We start from the raw sequence: 19978 nt of genomic DNA, 5'->3' as shown, positions 1-19978 counted from the left end.
CTTTGATTTTGATCATCAACAACTCACATGGCCATGTTTTTAGTACATGCATACATTCATATCTGTAACTTTCCATAGATACACTAAAGCTAAGTTATTTAGACACACTGATATGTAACATAAATACGGGTTATTTTATAATGGGTATAATGGGTACCCAATATATGGGTATTTATATTGGGTAAATATGATATCTGAATTTGGAAGTAATCTATTCAGGTTTTGAATTGAACATACCCTCACAGAAGTCAGATTCATTTGGAATTTCTCCTTTTTTTATTATTTGCATATCTTCGATGTTCTGTTGCACAGTATTTGGCTGGGAAGAAGCCCCTCCAAGGTTTTCAAGTAAAATTTTCATGACAACATTTAGATCATCTTCACTGAGTGCAATCTGTAAAGTGACAAGCCCATAGCTTCATTTTTGGCAATGGTATTTCTTTCCAGTGCAGAACCTTACCTTTATCAACAGTACCCAAAGGCTGAGAAGAAACAATGTGGTGATTCCACCACAAACAAGTCTGTCAGTCAAAACAACCATGGCCAAAACATCCTAAACTTTTATTAAAGTTATTTGTCCATTTTTCTTATTAGTTGTTACAAACAGGAGCTATAACGAGAACTAAAATTACAGATGTTAAGCACTTCCTGATCTTGCAAAAGCTCTTTGCCTACTTAAATGAGTAATTTATGATCACAGATACTATTTGACACCTCAGTATTAGAGAAAGATAATGAGATAACATTAAAGCCAAGATTTATGCAGTATACTATAAAGCAACTGTTATTCAGTACACCTTTAAACAGTTATGGAATCTGCATCCAATTATAACATAACCTGGTCAAAAAAAAAAAAACCCAAAACAAAACACAGAAACAAATTAGAAATGACAGAGTGCATTCACTTAAAAAGCCCAGAACACATACTGTTATAAACATTCTCTGCTTTCAGGTTTTATCCTGGTACTCCTTCAGGTACTTATTTGTCTGTGCTTCATAAGCGCTAGGTTTGGCCACAGTAAAGATGCACAAAGAAATAGGATGGAAAAACAATTAAAAAGCTTCTCAATCCAATTCTCTCCATTTAAATCTTAATGACTAGATAACTGAGCAGATAAACTTGAGAGATTTCACTGATTGTTGATTCAAATGATAGCTCCAACAGACTAAAGTAAGTTTTATTCTATTTAGACGCAACTGCACCAAAACTACTCTCTACCTGATATCAAAACTGTAATACAGTTATAAACTGAGCAGTTAGGCTAGAAGTCATTTAGCATTCTGTAAAGAATCCAAATCGCAACTAGTCTACAAGACTAAATACTACTCCAAGCATAAATGCAACTTTTAGTTCAGCTCTAACTTGTCACAGTATTACCTGCATTGGTTTTAGGTCTCCTTTGATACCAATTGCTGGTGTTTTATGATACCAAGCAGCTGATAAATTTCTCTGGACCTGTAAAGCCAGACTCACAGGATGCAGAATTTTAGTATCTGGTTGAGAATCTGCAGATATGATGCACCTACAAAAGGCAAGAGCAGTAGTAGCATAAAGAGATTTAATAGCTGCAGAATCCTGAAAAACACACTTTTAACAATCTAGCAGAATTATTTACATATCCACTTTAAGTGGGTAATGTGTGTGTACATGCACTTATGCCCCAGGTATGCACTTACACATATTTAAGAGCAACTCAGTTACTTTCCTATAATTTTTTTTTCAGAAGTTTTAGAGACTGTGGACATGTCTGTGTCTATCTAAATGCACTTCTCAGCTTTTATTGTACACTTTTCATCTTCTATAATACTTCAATAATAAAATGCTGCATATGAAASATAGCTGTTTTATGAATATTTCTCAATATAGAAGAAAATTCCATATATACCTTGATAATTTCAAATCAGTCAGCTGCACATCCATGTTGTCAATGACTGGAGGAAGAGAAGATTCATCAGAAGACACCAATTTAAATTCATTCTGAACGGTGATTAAGCCAAGATCAGCTACCATAGCATTATAGGAAGTCAAAGATTCAGGAACAACTATAACTGGAGCTTTCAAGTTGATATCCATTAAGAGACGGAAGCTCTTTTTAGCGAAGTCTTTCATGCTGGAAGCAGCCATTTCTGCTGCCTGGACTGTGACTGCACTCAGAGCCTCTTGTGCAGCTTGGAAATTGTTTAAGAAGTTCTATTGGAAAGCAGTAAAAAGGTAAGAGTTCTGCAACAGCCTATATAAAATAGACCAAAACTCACAAAAAGCAAGCTTTAGACAAAAGGTAAATTAAAAAAAAAAAAAAACAGTTTAGCTGTGGCAGAAACATCAAACTTTGAACTCAATCACAAAAGCTTCTAACTAGAAAGAGTCATGTACTAGCTGAAACATGATTTACTTATTTAGTTTTTAAGACATTAAAGCTACCACGTGATTCACTGCTTGCTTTTCTCATCCTGCTTACTTTTTCTTCATTCTTCTATAATGCAGTGCAACTTTGAAGAGATATTTCTTCAGCAAAATACTTCCACATGTTTGTAGAACAGCTCATCACAATGAAGTTGTCACTAACAGCATATGAAGCTTTTTTTTTTTAACCTCATAATTGTCCAACAAGAGAATTAAAACTGATGTCTTACCAAAAGAGACATAAAGAATTTATGTAGATAAACTATTTGAATGCAGCCAACTTTCAGAGACATTTTACCATCCACTTTTGACATATCTGCATAGGCTTCCCCTGCTGTAGCATCTGGATAAAGTGACATTTGAAATCTAAATACTTCATCTCCCATTATGGAGACAGCCTAAAAGGATAAGTCAATGGATTAACATCACTAGGCAATACTGTGACAAATTATTGCTCAAGTTATCAAATAAGAAATATTTCCACAATAGATCAACTGCATTTTGTCAATAATATTTGGGTTACATATATGCTAGGCACAAAAGGAACCTGAATCAGATAATTCATGGTATGCCTTATCTCAGCTGGTTATCTGTAGTCCATTTTATATTAACACTACTCATCAGAATAAAAAGAAACTGCTGCAAATCTGATTAAGAACAACAGACTATTGAATGGAAGTGTATTTTGCATCTCTGAGGTAGAGGAAATATTAACCACTGAAATTTTGCTCAATATTTGATGTATTACATCATATTTAGTATTACAGAACACAGCAAATAAACTACAGTGCATTCATTAAACAATTTTAAGAATTGTTGTTCGTCTGTTTTTCAAAATAATCTACATAGCATATCACCTTTTTATGAATTGTCTTTGGATCAACATTTGTTATTACAATGTCCTCAAGTCTGGAGAATACTTCTATCCTTTCAGTTTTCACAGCTACAGATGCATCCATTCCTGATTGGGGATAATAGAAARAAAATAGGTAACAATTTATTAAGGACCAGTTTAGTAGGTAAGCATTTTTAAGAAAGAAGCATTATTTAAAACTGAATACAAAGAACAGTAATTGGTTGGAACTGAGAACCACACAGTTTAACAAATGCTAAGTCTAAGAAATATCCTAATGCATACGAATTATTTGCTAACTTAAACTGACTCTAAGGCTAAGGTGAAAATTTCTGACAGTATGTAGAACATAACTGTTCAAAAATACAAGCCTGTGTTACTTACGAGACAAGTGCTTCCATTTCAATTTTTATCTATTCAGAAATTAAATGCCCCTCCCTCTTTAAAAAAAATTCTTTCCTCATAGGTACTTTGACTATTAAAATTATTAACTTAAAATTAATCATGTTGTAAGATTAAAATTCATTCAAATAGATGTTACAGAAAAAAAGTATACTTTGTACACAAAAATCAGGGGTGGGAAGGAAAGAGGAATAGCATGTGTTCCTCACTATTATCAACTAGTCAAAATATTTAAATTAAAAACCCCTTACCTTGTATTCTAATGTCTGCAATTCTATAGGTCTGATCACAAACAGAGATACTAAATGCATTTAACTTTGCAGTGAGTTTCAGTTCATAGATATCATGAGTTTCATTACTAGACACTGAATGGGAAAAAAGTGACATACATGTTGAAAAACATTGTAACTTAAATTTTTAAAACCAAATTCACATTACTTATGTTTTGTACATACAAACTGTTCAAGACCAATTTGCAGTTATTCCTTAAAGTTAGTTATTTGATATGAAATTAACTAAGCTTTTAACAATACAGTCCTATTTTTCTGGCACAAGAACAGTCATCAACTAACATTAATACCTGATTTTCATTAATACCTAATTTTCAGTTTGCAGGCAACAGTACCCTGAATACACTGTATATTTCATTATTTGAAATGCTATCCACATAAGCATCTAATTTGGGCCTATTTGGGAGTAGGGGGGGGAGAGGAGGGGAGAAGCAGAAAAAAAAAATACAAAATGCAAAGTGGCTGCAGAATGCAAAATAAAACAAAACAACAAGCCACTACAAACTCAGGTAGGATTAGAAACCTTGAGTTTCACCAACAGCAACAGAAACCCCAAAAGTCAACCACAGAAACCTAAACAAACCTCTTTAAGGACCTTCCATAAAAAAAGCTCATATTACTTCAGGGTTACAGATCTCCACTGCTGAAACAGACACAATATTGAGGGGAGAGTTCATTTCCTTTTGCTCTCTCACATCTCAAGAACTGGTTATTTTAATTAGTGTGAGCACTCTTACAGTCCTTCAGACTAAATGGCAATAAAGTTGTGACACTGATGCTTTGGAAAGGCTTTGGCAGTGTCTACTGCAATACTATTTATTCAACATTTGTTATAAAAGTTGGTCTATTATTTAGGGAAAAAGACAGAGTAAAGGGAATTTGTGGGATTAAGCAACATAGTTACCAAACAAAATATCTGACCTCTCAAACACTAGAGGTAACATTTAAAAAAAAAAAATAGTTTATCCTCTATCCACATAAAATTGTGGGTGTATTCTATTTCACCAAATAGACTGCAAAGCAGTCACCTGAAGGAGTATCCTTTCTTCAAAAAGCTCTGCTGTTCATCTGCTGAAGTGTACTATTTCTGACACCATGTTACCTGGTCTGAGAGTACTTTCTTTCCATTCTACTTGAGGCTTGTGATCTGATGGCTTATCAGTACTGGGAAGGCCACCTGATGGAACACTGAATGTGAGAAAATTCACAATGGAAAGTAAAGCCTCTGTGTGAAGTACTATATCCAAACACGAGAAGAAAACCTAAAACAAGGGCAAGGAGATAAGACAACGCTGTTATTTATTACCAGACCTTTGTGGGGGAAAAAAAAAAGTTGCTATCATGAAACTGATGTAAAAGTGGAACAGAACCCTGCAACAGAAGAGGGAGCTATGTAATGGAAGTTTAAAACAGATATAGAGGAACTACGTCAATCTAGAAACTGCTGTGTAACACAAGTAAGCTTTTTCAGTAACTTAATTCTGCTCTTTTTCACCATGGACACAATGAAGCACTTCAGCTGGTATCTTCAGGACCATGTGGAGAGATACTTTAGTAGCACTATATAACAAGATATCAAATACAAAATTTCCAGGCAGAACAAGAAGTACATAAATATTAACTGTTGTAGCTCATTCAGTTCACTGAAAACTATTATCAGCTACCAGTCTTTCTATGCTGACACTACTCTTCGTAGGTGCAGATACATCAAAGAATGTCAGCTTTCTTCACTATCAGTAAAGTAGTTCAACCATTTTAATTTCCATATGTAGCAGAGTGTTTGTCAAGAAGCAAGCTCTACCCACCACACTCACTATTGCCTTAAAAGATCCATTTTAAAAATCAACAATTCCCATGGCTCTCAGAATTACAACCTGCTTGCTTCAGAAGACACCAAGATGCAATGGAAAATTACACACAAATAGCTGACTTTTGGAGAAGTAGAAAGAACACTGATGAAACACATCACCTCTGAGTACGCTAGTCTGATGCATCATCTCACACCAGTTTCACTCCCCGGAACTTCAAAGTTTTGCAACACAAAACCCTCATTTGACAGGCTGACAAGTTTATTACTCAGAAATAAAACATATCCTACAGGCTTCAATTGTAAGTACGTCCTTACAAATTTTAAGCACCAAAAAATCTACAGCTTCCTTTTAAAATCAATGCATCACTGCTAAGTATTTCTGTAAAAAACACATTTCTTTTTTTTTTAAAAAAAAAACTCTCTGAAATGGATAAATATAAAACAGTAAGCTTCACAGATTAGGAAGTCAGGTGTGTGGGTTTTTTTTTTTTTTTCCCCCCTCTTAAACAAGCATTAAATGAGCAACAAACATTTGATACAGTTGTTACTATTTGAGAAACTTAAAAAGATCATGAAATATATTCCTGTACTTACATTAATAGTTTGCTTGGTGCTTCTATATGTAGTATCAAAATCTGGTCCATCAGCATCAGCCTAACAAAGGAAAAAAAGCCCAAGCACACAGTTAGTCTTTACCTTAAAAATTAGAATTAATCTTTCCTCTGTTTTTCTTTGCAATGTTAAAGTGATGAACCCTGAAGACAAAGTTGTCTAAAGTATATGATTAAGTCAAACAGAATCAGTATTGACCATGTTTTGCTGAATAATATTTTACAGCATATTTTGCAAAAATTCTACAGGACATTTTTTAAATTTCTCTTACTGGCAAATCCCTTTAAACTAGATCAATTTGCACCTAGCACTTTTTCAGAATAAGATAACTTTTAAGTCATCATAGATGAAAAAAAAAAAAAGCAGGAAAAAAGCATAGCCCACTGGTCCTGGGATCTTTCAAATTCCCAAGTATTCATTCATTCATTCTTTATGAAAGATAACCTTTTTTTTTTCCCCCTTTAAATATTTATCTATTAACATACCCTTTCTCAGATATTGCTTTTACCACTGGTAAAGGGCCACTTACCATTTGCATTATATAGGCAAACAGATATTTGGGAGAAGACCTTGCCAAACTATACACCTAAATCCTACAGGCTTTAAAAAACAAGCAGAAAACAAACAAAACAACAAAACAGCAACAAAAAAACACCCTTAAACATAGGCTAAGTACAGAAGCCTTATTTTGTTCTCCATAAAATCTTGAAAGGTATCAAAACCTTTAGGTATTCCATTTTTAGAAGATGTTCACCAGTCTCGCTCGAAGAATTTATAACACAAAGTGGATCTCCTTTTAAGTCTGCAAATAAAGAAAGAAGTTACTGATACTTCTATTATTATAAAGTCTTTCCATTCACAACTTGATTTCATGTTCATTCTCCATTGTATACTATTCTTGCTGAAATAGTGAAGGCAAACAGCTTTTTTTCATTTAGAAGTTGCCAGTGAAGAATTCTCTTGTGAAATGCTGTATTCACCTTTTCATTTAAGCAAGTCAAAACAAAAATTACCTTAGTCATGAAAGAATATCCAAGACTAAGAAGTTATTTACATTCTGGTTGTTAGCTTTACATAAAAATTTGATAAACTATTTCTCTATTTTAGTACATGGCTATATATTAGTTATGTATCAGTTATTAGTTCTCTATCAGTTACCTTCACTTCAACTCCACTTTGAATTATTACCTGACCTATCAAGGATGTATCTGCTGATTTTCCAGTGCTGCCAGAACTAGTAATAAAGCATATACGCAGAACTCAAAGTTGCAGTAATTTAGTAACTGCTCAAAATACTTTGAACAGGCAGAATATTTCCCAGAATAGTCACTCCTACTCAAAGTAGGCAACTCACTCAAGTAAATTAGTTCAAGTTAACTCCAGCAACTGAAGTAAAACCTGGTATCACGTAAAATGGATTTATTGAATCTAGAAGGGCAGCGACATTACGTTAATGTTGGACATTACCTCTCCTCCCCTCACCCCTTGCTTTTTTTTTTTTTTAATTATTTCTGACTATACTGCCATATTGCTATAAAAGTCGTTTGCGGTCAGTATATTGAGTTACATAGAATACTTACCAGTTATTTCAAGGCACCTCATGGTAATCTTTTTCAGATATGCTGCTGCAGTCAAATCATGGTTTCTAATTCTGGTTTCAGTTCCAAGCTGTAGTACAGTTAGAATATGTAATGGATCTCTCTCCTTCTGGACCTGCTTCATCAAGGTTATTACAACCTTGAATATGGAAACGAAAAGAAGTCCAGGAAGTTTAGTAAAGCTGTCCAGAAAACATGGCATGTAGTTATAATTAGGGATTATCTCCTCAATTATACTTCAAAAGCCTTGACACTTTGCTTTTTTATGCAAACAGGATCTAAAACTACAATTTCTAAAGATTTTTTTTTCTCTATTCCTCTTAGTCAAGCAGTGAAGTAGACCAGTCACTTCTCAACTCCTACAACAACAAAACAAAAAATCTCAAGTCTAGTGATTTGATTAGAATTTACTTCGTTGATTTAGCAGTAAAGCTTTATTTTCTGAATAGGATGCTACACAATGCTATATACAGAGAATGAATATACAGAAAATGGTTACTAGAAATCATATTTGCCTGTAAGGAAGGGCTATGAGAATGAGTATCAGTGTGAATTAGTCTTTGGATAACTAACAAATATACAAATAACTTTTAACAGAGCAGGTAAAAAGCGTTCCAATGTTACACTTCCGCACTTCTGTTTAAACAATTTCATGCCTTACACTCACCAAAATTTTGAAAAGGGGAAAAAAATTGTTTCTAAACGAATGTGAAATGAATGTAGAAAAACTAGATATATAATTACTCTGAAAAATATTGCTTCAATCATTTCATTTCATGGAATGATTGTCTTATATTTTTTGGAACTAAAAATACAGTTGTCAAACCAACAATTCACCACACAAAAAATTCAAAGAAATTTTGCAATTGTCTGTATCATTATATGGCATATTCTTTGTAAACTAATTAGTATTTTGTCATATTAACCAGTATGTGCAGCCCACAAACAACGTGGAGTCTAGCTTATTAAGAATTTCCATGAGGTGTGTAACCTCATAGTAAATATACATAAAATTATTAGTAAGATATATTAAACAAGAAAAAAAATTGGCACTGCAAGCTAGCCTATAATATGCCTCACTCCTACCATTAAGATATTCTTCATAGCCAAGAGAGCAGTTCCAAAAGAAACTGAAGCTCCAGGGATACTGATGGTACAAGCTGAACAACTATGTGCCAGTCATTGACAAAGTACCTTTTTCAGTAACTACAATTCTGCAAAGTTGTACCTTGTAACTTACCCAGAAAAGGCCAAAAATCTTGGATGTTACCAACTTTTTTTTTTTTAACTGGTCTGTACTTCAAATGAGGTACGGTATTTCTAACGCCCCTAAACTAAGTTTTACTACATGATTTCACATCTCTCAGTACGTTCTCCTAGTAGCTAGGGATAGGGGGAAGTTTCCAGTCTCCCAGCAGAACTCTCACACAGCAACAGTTTTGGGTTTGGAGGTGGGTTTTTTGTACAAAGAAAAAGAAACTCAGATTTACTACTTAACAAAAACATCTACAGAGATTTAGTGAAATTTAAATTACGCACCAGAAAAATCACAGTAACATTAAGAAAACTGCCTGCATAAGGAGAGAGAGCGAGYGCATGCGTGTTGAGAGGGAGCATCTTGTGCATAAATATCTTTGTTACTTGATAGCTTGTGTATTTTCCCAATATTTTGCTAGAAATAAAAGTGAAGTTCTAGGCACCTCTAAGGCAGGAGGGAGGAAGCGAACCTAGTTCTTGGTTAGTTTTATCTGTTTTGTTACCGAGAAGAATGTTATATAGTGCTATGAAGGACTAAAGCTAGGTTAGTGCAGAACATCTAAGAAAAAATCTGTTTTGTCTTGCTGATGAGTAACTCCATCTTTAAAGGAATCTCTGAAGATGGTTAAGATGGACTTCATATCCCATTTGTTCTGATAAACAGATGTGAATGTTAAATTCAGTAAGCATAGATTCTTCAGGTGGACAAATACCTCTTTGATTTCAAAAGTAAGCAACATATTGATTACATCTTCATTTAATATTCCTTTTCTCTTTTCAGACACTTCTGGAACACTCTTATCTTGTGTCAAAACAGATTTCTCCATTTCTTTGGTTTTACCTGCAGTATTCAAGAAATAAGTTAGCTTCAAGATGCATTGCTACAATTTTTCTAGTACAAGAAATACATACAATTCTTTTATTCATTTAGATGGTTTAAAGTTGCCTGAGAAATGCCAGTAAAATTTCTACAAACTGAACTCTGAACTTGAGAGTAGGCAAAGGAAGTAGAAACGTGTTCTGACAACAGATAGATACTGCCATCTGACTAACTTGCTTCCTCTCTCTACCTTCATGAGTTTTCAGTTACTAACGTTACCAAGTTGTCTCGCAATGTTTTGACTTTTCTGAAGCATGAGATTAGGAACATCAGCTTTGCAAGATTTAAAAAAAAAAAAAAAAGTTATGTTTTTCGCTATGCCTGAAAGCTAACACTTAACAATCAAGACAAACAAATGCCATTTCTGACCTTCCTTTTGCAGCACTGTTTTTGCATGACTCTGCTTTTCTGCTTCACCAAGGTTTTCCGTCAACACTTTGAGAAAGACATTCAAATCCTCTTGACTTACAACAATCTAAAAACAGTAAATTGCAGTTCTCAGAAGATGATGTTTCTTAAACTGTTCACTAGCTAGCATAGCAGAACAGTCTTTTCTAGCAAGAAAAGGACTGTTTATTCACAGTGACTTTGTCTGCAGCATTGTCACATGAATAATGTAGCATGAACAGTGAAGTTTTTGAGCACCTGAAGGTTACGACTTCTGAAACTGAAAAGGTATCAGTATATATAGCAGCTTCAAGTTACAATATCTTTGCTTTTATGACTTCACTATAAATAACATACTAAATTATGGCATTTTATTTTCAGTTTTATAGAGATGTACCTGTTTTATTTCAAAGTATATAAACTGTCACAAAAGGCAACTGCCTAGAACTCACTGAAGGGAGATAGGATGTTATGAAGCTGAAGTTACCAAGGCAAATATTTGTATAGATCTGAATTACTCTAAAGAGGATACCCCTTTTTACATAAGCACAGAAAATGTGCTGTGGAATCAACAGTGATAATATTGCTGCAAGCTGGCCCTGCTTTGTGGCAGGAGATAAACAAAACTCCTTTATATTCCTTGTAATTTTCTGGGCATTTCATGGTATAACGAACATACACAGAATTTTTGGACATTTTTACAACACTTTCAAATCTCTACATTTATATATGTGAATCAGACCTCTTAACATGACAAACAATCTATAGCTATCAGCAGACCAGTAGCTTGTTCCACCTCTGCATCCAGAAAATATAAAATTTAATGTTATAATTCAGTATTACAAGGAGCTTCTCATCACCTTCTTTTTTGCAAGACTTACATTCATTGTATCCAGATGTCCTGCAATCTCCACCACAGGTTTTTTGTGAAACCAAGCTGCAGCTAGATTTCGATTCACAGTCAGGCTCAAATTAACAGGATGAAGTATCTGAATGTCAGGATGTGACAAACCTGTCTCCATAGTGACCCTAAAAAAAGAAATGTTGGGGAAATGTTAAAAAATATATATATTACAACTCGTATTTTACATGGAGTTATATTTATGAAGTATTTGACTGGCAACCAATAGTATTTCTAAACAAGTAGATTGAAATCTTACCTAGTATTAATATTATCAGTTAGTTAAGGTGTTATGTAGTAAAATGCACTTTACCTAGATAGTTTCAGCTGCGTCAACTGCACATCCATTTTATCAATGACTGGGGGGAGAGAATTGCCTTCTGCAGACACCAAGCTAAACTGGTTCTGAACCCTGATCAAGCCAAGGTCTACCACTATAGCATTAAGGGAAACTGAGGACTGAGGAATGACAATAACTGGTGCTTTCAAGTGAATGTCCATTGACAGTCGGTAACTCCTTTGAGCCAGGTCTTTTACACTTGTAGCAGCCTTTTCTGCAGCTTGGACTGTAGCAGCACTCAGTGCCTCCTTAGCTGTTTGAAAGTTGTTTAAAAAGGTCTGTAAAAAACAGTTGAAGAGAAAGGAAAGATATGGCTGTAAATAGCTTTTTATTTTTAATTGTCCTCTCATTTTATAACAATCACCAGAATCAGTATCAAACTGGGCTTCCTGCTGTGTTATTTTTTTCTGGAAACAAATATTGAATGCCATCTGTCATGACAGATGTTCGTCCAAAAAACATACTAACCAGATTCTCTTGATTTTAAACCCATCTCTTCTTTGTTTATTGGCTCAAGATTCCTTTATCTCATTAGATTCTAGGGACACATGTTATTTTAATCCCTCCTTACCTTCAGTGAATAGTAATTTCTACTGAAGCCATTACTGAATGACAGGGAGCACACAAGTGCTTTGTAAGAAAAAATAACATTAGAACATCTGACAAAGGTAGAGACATTTACAGTGATTAGCTTTCCTTTGCCTTCTAAGCATCTAACCTCACAGGAAGATCTGCCTCTGAAGTTAGCTCAGATGTTTGCAATGAACATAATTTATTGTAATGATCTTTTTATTTGTAATCTTTGGGAAGTGGGAATACAAAAACAAAAATATACACATAACAGCAAGCTTTTCCTTATTTCAGGACAAGAGGGAGAAAAACTACACCTTCTTGTGCAGTGTTAGTTTTTAAGATTTAAATCACTCAGAAAGCTTACTTTATCAGAGTTTACAAATAGTACAGAGAAAATTAAGTCTATCCTCCTTCTTTYGCAAATTTCAGTTGGTCACTTGTATTAAGCACGCAAACAAGAAAGACTAATTCAAGAAAGCAGCAAAAAATATACAAAAAAGTCTTACCAGAAGAGACATGATAAATTTGTGAAGATACACTATTTGAATACAGCCTACTTTCAAAAATACAGTACCATCCACTTTTGACATATCAGCATAGGCTTCTCCCTCAGTAGCATATGGATACAATGCCAAATTGAAACTAAAAACTTCATCTCCTACTATAGATATGGCCTAGAAAGAGAGAAACGAAGTATCAAACTAATGTACCACAACCATCTTGCCATCAGTAGTTTATAAAAAGAGTTCTTAACATAAAAACAAAACAACCACACAAACCCTAAATATATTAATATATCAGATGTAAAAATTAGATAGAATCTTCTAACACAGAAATCATGCTTCAGCATGTATTTTATTTGGAAAGAAGTATTCATTCGAATTTTAAAAAAGGAGAAAAATAGTCTCTTCAGTGATCACCTCTGACTGCAAAACATCACCACAGCAATTCATCACTTACTTGAAAATTCAAGGGAGATGAAATATTTTCCGTACTCAGTACAAGTCCAGAAATATAATCTTTATTATGAAAAAGTTATTTTTCTGAAATTCAAGGAGCTCCATGAAAAAAGGTATATTAAGAAGGAACTTCAATTTTTTTTTATTGTCTACTGATTGGAACATTTACAAATTCAAGGAGCATAAAAATATTTCATGTTCTCCATGCAAATTAGACCTTACCTACTATTGATCAACTCCATTAACTGCTACCTCCCTGTATTTTCTTCCTTTTTGCTCCAATTAAATGAGAAAAACAACATGTTTTGATAACATCAGAGTTTAGGGGTACAGAGAAGTAACAGTTCAACCCTACACATTGATGCAGGCTGGGAACACCTGGCTGAATAGCAGTCTTGCTAAAAAGAACCAAAGGGAACAGGCAATGTGAAGTTGAGCATAAGCCAGCAATGCACACTCAACTAACAGCAGGGAATCCACATACTTACTGGGCTACATAACGAGGAGCACAGCAAGCAAGCAGAAGTTATTTCCCCTTACTTCACCAGTAAAACTGCCCCGTAAAATACTGTGCCAAATCAAGTATTTTTGAATAGTGGAATAAGATGATGTTCGTTATATTTCACTTTCATAGACACAAAAATCAACCAACAGGTAAAAATTAAAAATCTTATAGCTGAGTACCTTTTTATGAAGGGTCCTTGAATCAACATCTGTGACAATTATGTCCCTGAGCCGGGCAAAAAGTACAGTGCAACTTGGCTGAAGTAAAAGAGATGAATCAAGACCTGCACAGAACAGAGAGAGAAATGGTAGTACTGCGTAATAGAAATAGCACTTATTTTTGTGCAAGCAAATTATACAAGTTTTAGATAGATGTGTACAAGCAAGATTTCATAAGCTATATTAAACGTATATTCATACTAAAAAGAGCTTTGGCAGCAATCAGAATGGTGGTCACGGTCAAATTTGTAAGTTAAATTTCCTCTCTCCACTGAATTATTGATAGCCCCCTGCGAGGTGGAGGTGGCAGACAACAGAACTAAGCAAACTCCCCAGGAGTTCAGAGCCAAAAGGTAACAGCTCTAAAATAATCCTAAATAACTCAGATGTGAAAAAAAAAAATCTAAAACTTACTACAAAATGAAAAGTCACTCAATCATATTCATCTCCTTCAAAATATGAAGGTAATTAAACAACTTCAGAATAAAACATTTTTTTTCTAACTGAAGGCCAATACATTATGATAGATAAGACAGACAGACTTGAGAAACAAAACAAAACAAAAAAAATCACAAAAACAAACCACAAGCTATTTTTGTCCAGAAAAAGATATTCAGAAGCTGAAGAACCTTGAAGTACAAGATCAGTTACTACTAGAAAACAATTTAATACCTTGTATCTTGATCTCTGCAATGTTCTTCTTTTCATCGCAAATATTTAAACAAAAGGCATCCAGTTTGGCAAAAAGTTTGAAGTCAAAGACATCCTTATCCTTAGAAATTCTAGTTACTAGAAAAGAAAGGAAGAGAAAACCTAAAATTCTGAAAGTATCGAGTTGGCTGTTTTGACATGGGTTGTTTGGCATTCAGATGACTCAGTATTGTCTCCTATAGTTTCTTTCATCACCATTAGCRTGATAGTCTGTAATATTGCATCTCAAGCTACAAGCTCTTCTCTGAAGACAACTTTATAGATAGGAGTATAAAAAGTTTATGCTTGTTCATATCTCTACATTTGATACTACTCTCTTCCAGTGATAGGTACCTATTGAGACCTTCCCTCCTTCTCAGGCTGAAGAGGATAAGATGAAGTGAGGCACCAGCTGTCAAAAGCTATCTATGGAGAAATAGCCAGAAGCCATTAGATCTCACTGATGGTCTACATTTTCACTAACCAAAAGTAACAGAGTTAAATGTTAATCCAAGAGCTGAAAGGTTTATGGGTTTTGGTAAACTGTACACAGCAGCTTTTCCTCTAGGCTGCAGAATCAAACCAGGTGATGTAAACTTCAGTGATTCAAATCATTCTTCACTAGGGCAACCTCATTTTCAGCTAGTCAGATGCTTCAGTTTCACACAATGTTAAAGGAAGTACAGTGGCTCTTTTTGGGCCAATTGTTTCAAGATTTAATTTTCTGTTTCAGTTCTGCAGGAAGAGCAAGACTTTAATTAGGCTGGCAAAGGACTATTTCTTTTATCTCAGTTACTTCCTTGAAAGTACAATTGTCTAGTCTGACAACATGGCATTATCAATTATCAAACTACTGTTTCTTTCCTTTATTTTACCATGAACACTAAGACCCATAATGCTGTCTGAGTTCTCCAGGTTGGCAGAAATGTCATTCATTCAAATTCTAGTCTGAAAAGGCAGTGAAACAAGAATAGAAAGCTCATCTGAAAACATCACTTATAACCAAAAACTTGGCTTCATTTTTTGAAATCAATCCTCCAGCCTGTGAGAACCACTCTGTCACACAGGCTTCGAACTTCATCTCATCCTTCAACGCCAGTAAGATTAACACTAAATTTTCCATAAAATATCAACTGTACCTTTCTTATATTTAGCACCATCTTTTTGCTTTTCTTCATTAGTTGTTGTTTCTCTGCTACTTCCACTGCCAGACGGAGTAACAGCTGCTAAAAAACTGACAGCAGACATAAGGGCCTCTGTATGCAGCAGCAGGTTTAATGATGAAAAGGTTATCTGTTGAAAACATGAGACTCCACATCACAAAAAAGTAATTTACAAGTAAAACAGGTACACTAAGACTAGAAGGCACCCACTAAGCATACAAAATCCTAAGAAATAGAAAAACTGCATGTTTCACCAGCAACAAGTCATCAAGCACTACCTGTAAAGCAGAACAATGCTAAGCTTAGAGAGTAAGTGAACCTGACAAAGATATATTTTCTGTAACTAGTAAGCTATAATCTCCTCAGTACAAAAGCAAAATTATACAAAATACAATTAAAACCATGGGAAGAGTGGAAAACGCTTTTCTCTTAGATGACTAATTAGAAGAGGTATAACCAGAGTAAGGCAGTCTAATCTAAAACAAAATTCAAGTCTTCTCTAACAGTACACTCTTGACAAACACACAGTCATTCTTGGATGCTCCTGCAATAATACAACATTATGTAAAAGGATAAGCAACAGTTGGCTGCTGCACAAATATTTAGGGTAAAGGCATTTCTCAACTTACTCACCAAAAAGGCCCTAAAGTTGGAAGAACAACTGCCTTGTAGTTTACCAAAGGTTATTATACAGTTGAATGGGCTTAAAACTGGGAGAAGACAGTTCCAACCCAAATCTTCCAGATGCAGAAGTCCTATTAAAGACCTGCTGGGGAACACCTCATGATGTGGAGAAAGCTGAATTCTCTAACAGAGTTCTCCCATAGGATAACTCAGGCAACTCAGCATATATATTCACCTCAAAGGCACCAGAGTAAAGCTGTTATTCCTTGCTGAGACTTCAGGTACTTTTTTTGGTAGAAAGATTCCAGTATTAAGTGGACTTCCTGGTGAAGTCTGTTGATACGCTAGAACTATGAGATGGCCAGTGGAATACTTCAGTCTTCAGCACTACCATACCAAAAAAGGTCAGACAAACTATCTTCACAAAGTTATAAAGTAAGTATTTCAAACTAAGTTATATTGATAAAGGGCGGGAGATATCAGAAAAAAATTCTGTTATGATAGGTATTAGCATTGTTTCTCAAGTTAGGAAAACTGACAGCCCTTTGTAGTTTATTTGTGGAATTGCTCAAGATACTATTTTCTTTTACAGTGAGAACTCTGACATCAAAAAATATATCTTAGTACAATAGTCAGAAATTAAGAAGTTAGGTATTAGCTGTTGAAAAAACATATCCCTATACTGCAATAATTTATAAAAGGTTTTATATTCTTCTTCTAGAGTCCCTTAGAGCAGTGATGGGAAGGAAAATGGAGTATCACAAGATGCTCCTGATTCACATTTCAGAGTGAAGAATTAGAATATGCCACTCCCCCCCCCCCCAAAAAAATTCATTTGTAAATGGATTAAAGCTTAGACTTCAGACTCTTAGTAAATTTAGCCAGAGTGCTGATCACGTAGTTCACATAATGCAGATAAATAATTTTTCAGGAAAGGGAAAGACTTCTAGATCTACTACATTTTCCGTACACTTGAATTACATGATCCTACGTGTATGAGGTAGATGATGCATCCTTTCATTATTTGACTTTTATCCACATGAGCCAGCTACTCAACTTCTCCCCGTCACTAAAAAAACAGATTAAAATATTGTTCCTGCATATTAAGTTGCATAACAAGTTTTCAAGTGCTTTTTAATTCTTTTCCTCGCTACTCCAAAAGAATAAAGCCAAAAAGCCCCACTGATTCCCTCCTGTCTAAATAAATAAATCAACAGAAAGCAAGAAAAGCTACAGGCACTCACTTGAATCATCTGTTCAGTGTTGTTGAAAGCTGTTTGAAAGCTTGGACCATTTCTGTCAGCCTGAAAATAATGAATACCGTGAAGGTTAACAGCAACTCAACTCAGCCACTGTACTCTCCAGAAGATGCAATGAATCCACTCTGAAGAGTAGATTCAAGACTTTAGTGCATAAGAACATTTTAGAAATAAAATGTTTTATCTATACCTTGATATATTCCACCTTCAGAAGGTCTAAACCAGGTTTATCTGAAGAACTAATTAGATGAAGGGGTATCTTTTTACCTGTAACATAACCACAAGAAATACATAAGAATTCGGCTCTCAAAGCACCAAAGAATTTGTGCCTCCAAGAAAGAGATTAACTTTCTAAATAGTATTTTAAAGTATGTTGGACCACTGAATCTAAGTCAATGCTTTCTTAGATTTTTCGGTCCAAAACGGCAAGCCTGCACCCATTCTTTATCAAAAGATTAAACACTACACTATTTAATTACGTAGTAAGCATTAAGGCAGGATGCCAAAACATACCATCTATATCCGTGGGACAGTTGTTACTAATGGAAAGCTGCATAGTAAGTATTGCATATGCAGAACTAACTACAACTACATTTGGATTTTAGTGAAAACACAGAGCCACGCTTTCAGACTAACTAAGACATACAGATATACAGTATTATATTCTTTCATTATATATTACCTCCAGTATCATAGTAATCCAAGCTAATTTTCTTTAAGTAAGATACAGCTACTAAACTATAGGTTCTGATTGTGGCTTCTGTCCCAAGATGCATTACATCAAACACAAGAACTGTTTCCTCAGTTTTCTTTTGTCTGGTGAGTTCTAACACAACCTAGATGGACAAGAAATACACAGTTATGCCATAAGGTATTCTCATCCCTCAAATCAAGACAAGAGGGGAAAAAAAAAAAAGGAACAGGAAAAAAAAATAATGTCCTAACATTAGCACCTTGCTTGGTTTAATACTTTAATTAAGGAGTTAATGCATAAAAAAGTTTTTAAATGTAGTGAATATTTGGGTGTGGAAGGGTGGAGAACTTGGTATCACAGAAATCCCTTGGGGTTTGTTCTTTGTAAGTGACCAGTCTGGGCATTTATTTTATTCTTTTACTGCAACACTTGTTTCAAATCATGGTTTAGCATATTCCTGATGGAAAATTATGCTACCAAAACAGGATTTTTTTGATGAATATGTGTATATATTTCTTTTTATTGGTTGCTGTATTTTGTGCGTCTGATTTGGAAAACACTGGTAATAAAATATGATGCAATTTTTTTAAAGTGTTCCTTATGTAGAAGGTAAAAAAAACCCAGAATTTAAGAGACATACCTCTTTAATTTCAAACTTCAGTTGAAGATCTGTCAGCTCCTCTTTGACAGATTCTTTATTTTTTATTTCTTCCCCTTTTATTAGGGACCTGTTAGTTGGCTCAGAACCTTCTTCAATATCAAAATATTCTTCTTCAGAGTCTACAGAACAGACATGACCTCCTCCTTACTAACAAGGATTTTCCAGAAACAGATACAAATCTCCTACCCTCTTTCCCATTTCAGTACAACTTTAAACCAAATGATCAATCTAAACATAATCTGACAAAGTGTACTTTTTAGATCTATATTCCTTTCTTACCCATTGAATGGAACGGTGCAAATGAAGAGGAGAAAAAAAAATAAAGTCCCTATTAAGGAGAGCACTAGAGTTTGGCTGTATCATTATAAGTTAAAGAATCTATATAGGGAAGAATAGTTTCTAATGTCAATACCTCAATTCATTTGCTATTCTAATTCTGCATTTTTATACACAGGAAAATTTTGCTAGTGCAAAACACTCAAGAACGGTACTACTAGTGATGCTAAGAACAGTCTATTTCTATCATACATGGCTGAAAACGATGCAARTACTTTAGATACGTTGTTAAACTTCCCATATGTCCACCCTTTTTGCCATAAGGCAAACAATRCAGAACAACTAAGTAAGTCCTACACAAACACCCGAAGGGCCGCAGCAGATTAATATTTGACTAAATATATTAAGCTAATTTTGAAGTAACAGGAGCCTCAATATTCTCATCTGAAAAGTACCTCATGACTTCTGGATAAATAAATTGGTATACTGATAACTTCCTAATAAAGGAAGTTCCTAAAAAAGGAACAGCTCACTTTACTTACGTTTGGGGAGGCTGCTAATACAGAAACTTCATAATATGAATTAATCCCCCCAAAATAATGTGTTATTTAAAAAAGCAAAT

General features: G+C 34.5%; 1 protein-coding gene across 3 annotated transcripts in view; it reads right to left on the bottom strand.

Annotated features, from left to right (window-relative positions):
- Positions 1-19978, bottom strand: part of VPS13C (vacuolar protein sorting 13 homolog C) — a 100342-nt gene that overhangs the window by 45949 nt on the left and 34415 nt on the right. For all 3 annotated transcript variants that reach the window (XM_085303282.1, XM_085303280.1, XM_085303281.1), the window contains 22 exons: positions 19060-19199; positions 18408-18561; positions 17916-17992; positions 17711-17770; positions 15819-15972; positions 14662-14778; positions 13951-14054; positions 12814-12981; positions 11708-12012; positions 11375-11522; positions 10476-10581; positions 9940-10067; positions 7952-8108; positions 7094-7173; positions 6354-6413; positions 5052-5211; positions 3911-4024; positions 3262-3365; positions 2635-2802; positions 1887-2191; positions 1379-1523; positions 238-394 (listed from right to left, as the gene is read on the bottom strand). In XM_085303282.1, the coding sequence (XP_085159408.1) occupies positions 238-394; positions 1379-1523; positions 1887-2191; positions 2635-2802; positions 3262-3365; positions 3911-4024; positions 5052-5211; positions 6354-6413; positions 7094-7173; positions 7952-8108; positions 9940-10067; positions 10476-10581; positions 11375-11522; positions 11708-12012; positions 12814-12981; positions 13951-14054; positions 14662-14778; positions 15819-15972; positions 17711-17770; positions 17916-17992; positions 18408-18561; positions 19060-19199 (3111 nt within the window). The remainder of the gene's footprint in view (positions 1-237; positions 395-1378; positions 1524-1886; positions 2192-2634; positions 2803-3261; positions 3366-3910; positions 4025-5051; positions 5212-6353; positions 6414-7093; positions 7174-7951; positions 8109-9939; positions 10068-10475; positions 10582-11374; positions 11523-11707; positions 12013-12813; positions 12982-13950; positions 14055-14661; positions 14779-15818; positions 15973-17710; positions 17771-17915; positions 17993-18407; positions 18562-19059; positions 19200-19978) is intronic.

The sequence above is a fragment of the Rhea americana genome, unplaced genomic scaffold (assembly GCF_003343005.1).
Source record: "Rhea americana isolate MKP2758 unplaced genomic scaffold, rheAme1 scaffold_2, whole genome shotgun sequence".
In the NCBI taxonomy this organism is placed as follows: domain Eukaryota; kingdom Metazoa; phylum Chordata; class Aves; order Rheiformes; family Rheidae; genus Rhea; species Rhea americana.
Note: the sequence above shows the minus strand (reverse complement) of the source record. Positions and strands in the feature narration are given on the sequence as shown.